Raw genomic sequence first — 1,968 nt, 5'->3', positions numbered from 1 at the left:
CATTTCAAAGTCTTTGGTAGCAAGTGCTACGTCAAAAATACAAATTAAGATTTGGGGAAGTTTGATGATAAAACTGACGAGGGCATCTTTTTAGGCTACTCCACTACAATTAAAGCCTATAGTTGCTACAACAAAAGACTTGTCAAAATTATGGAAAGTGTAGATGTCAAGGTTGATGAGAAAATAAATTCCTCTACTAGCTCAGGAGTTGATCCTATTGAAGTTGAAGACCTCACTGAGGTGAGTGAAGCAGGTGAGGATAGGCAAGAAGGAAGAGATGAACATGGGCATGAACATGACAAGCCTGACACTGAGGCGAATGAGCAGGAAAGACAAAGCAGGACTGTTAATTATCATCCAAAAAATCAAATTATAGGTGATCCTAGTGTAGGGATGAGAACCAGGAGTACAGGTAAGCAAACTAGAAGAGTGTACTCCAACACCTACTCTCTTCTCTCACAAGTTGAGCCAAAAACTGTTGAGGCGGCAAGTAGAGATGAGAGTTGGATGAAGGCCATGAATGAAGAGCTTGATCAGATTGAAAGAAATCACACATGGGATTTGGTTCCTAGGCTAGTTGACAAAAATGTAATTGGCACAAAATGGGTTTTTAGAAACAAACTCAATAAAGATGGTAAAGTTGTAAGAAACCCGGCTAGACGTGTATGCAAGGGATATGCTCAAGTAGAAGGTATTGATTTTGAGGAGACTTTTGCTCCAATGGCAAGACTTGAGGCAATTAGATTATTTCTAGCACTAGCAGTTCACAAAAGCTTCAAGGTTTATCAAATGGATGTTAAGTCTGCTTTCTTGAATGATACACTGGATGAGGAAGTTTACATAGAGCAATCGGATGGATTCCAACTTAGTGAAGATTCTACACTTGTCTGCAGATTGAGGAAGGCTTTATATGGGCTCAAATAAGCTCCCAGAGCTTGGTATGCTAGATTGGACACCTATTTATGTCATTTGGGTTTTAAAAAGGGCATGGTGGATAGTAATTTGTATGTGAAATCGACTGTAGATAGTCAGATTGTAGTAGTTGTGTATGTAGATGACATCATTTTTGGTGGCCACAAGGATGAGATGTGTAGAGACTTTGCAGAGAAGATGCAGGTAGAATTTGAAATGTCTATGTTGGGTGAACTCTCATTCTTATTGGGGCTACAGATCAGTCAGCTAAAAGAAGAAATTTTTATTTATCAATCCAAGTATGTGAGAGAAATGTTGAAAAGATTCACCATGGAAGACTGCAAACCTGTCAGTACACCCATGATGACTGGATGCAAGTTGACTAAAGATGATGCATCCCCATCAGTTGATCACACCACTTATAGGTCAATGATTGGAAGTCTCTTGTACTTAACAGCTAGTAGACCTGATATTTTGTAGACTATGTGTATGGTTGCAAGATTTCAAGCTGGGCCCAAAGAAACTCATGAAGCAGCTGTGGAGAGAATCTTCAGATACTTAAAAGGTACCAATGACTATGGCCTATGGTATCCCAAAACCAAAGACCTCACACTATTAGCTTTTTCAGATGCAGACTGGGCAGGTGATGTGGATGATAGGAAAAACACCAGTGGTGGTGCATTTTATTTGGGCGGCAATTTAGTGGCTTGGCATAGTAAGAAGCAAGATTCAGTCTCCCTTTCTACTATAGAGGCTGAGTATATAGCAGCCACATCATGTTGTACACAGGTGTTATGGATGAAACAGATGATGAAGGATTTGAGTGTTGAGGTTGATAGGCCTGTGGTGATTTATTATGACAATACAAGCGCTATCAACATCTCAAAGAATCCAGTCATACACTCCAGGGCAAAGCACATTGCAATCAGATATCACTTTTTGAGAGAGAAGTTCACAGAAGTAGTAGTGAGATTGGAGTTCATCCCCACAGCAGAACAGTCAGCAGATATCTTCACAAAACCATTACCCAAGGAGCAGTTTGAGTTCCTCAGATAG

The 1,968-nt window shown here is 40.0% G+C and overlaps 2 protein-coding genes across 2 annotated transcripts; both read left to right on the top strand.

Moving 5' to 3' along the window:
- The first annotated feature begins 987 nt into the window (after positions 1–987).
- Positions 988–1,392, top strand: LOC122650797 (uncharacterized mitochondrial protein AtMg00810-like). The gene has a single exon (XM_043844176.1). It carries the CDS (start codon positions 988–990, stop codon positions 1,390–1,392), a length of 405 nt encoding a protein of 134 aa, XP_043700111.1.
- A 3-nt stretch (positions 1,393–1,395) lies between these two features.
- LOC122650796 (secreted RxLR effector protein 161-like) lies at positions 1,396–1,968 on the top strand. The gene has a single exon (XM_043844175.1). It carries the CDS (start codon positions 1,396–1,398, stop codon positions 1,966–1,968), a length of 573 nt encoding a protein of 190 aa, XP_043700110.1.

Source organism: Telopea speciosissima, chromosome 2, assembly GCF_018873765.1.
Source record: "Telopea speciosissima isolate NSW1024214 ecotype Mountain lineage chromosome 2, Tspe_v1, whole genome shotgun sequence".
In the NCBI taxonomy this organism is placed as follows: domain Eukaryota; kingdom Viridiplantae; phylum Streptophyta; class Magnoliopsida; order Proteales; family Proteaceae; genus Telopea; species Telopea speciosissima.
Note: the sequence above shows the minus strand (reverse complement) of the source record. Positions and strands in the feature narration are given on the sequence as shown.

Excerpts from the sequence above, each read along its gene's own strand:
- LOC122650796 (XM_043844175.1), top strand. The coding sequence starts at position 1,396 with ATGTGTATGGTTGCAAGATTTCAAGCTGGGCCCAAAGAAACTCATGAA.
- LOC122650797 (XM_043844176.1), top strand. The coding sequence starts at position 988 with ATGGTGGATAGTAATTTGTATGTGAAATCGACTGTAGATAGTCAGATT.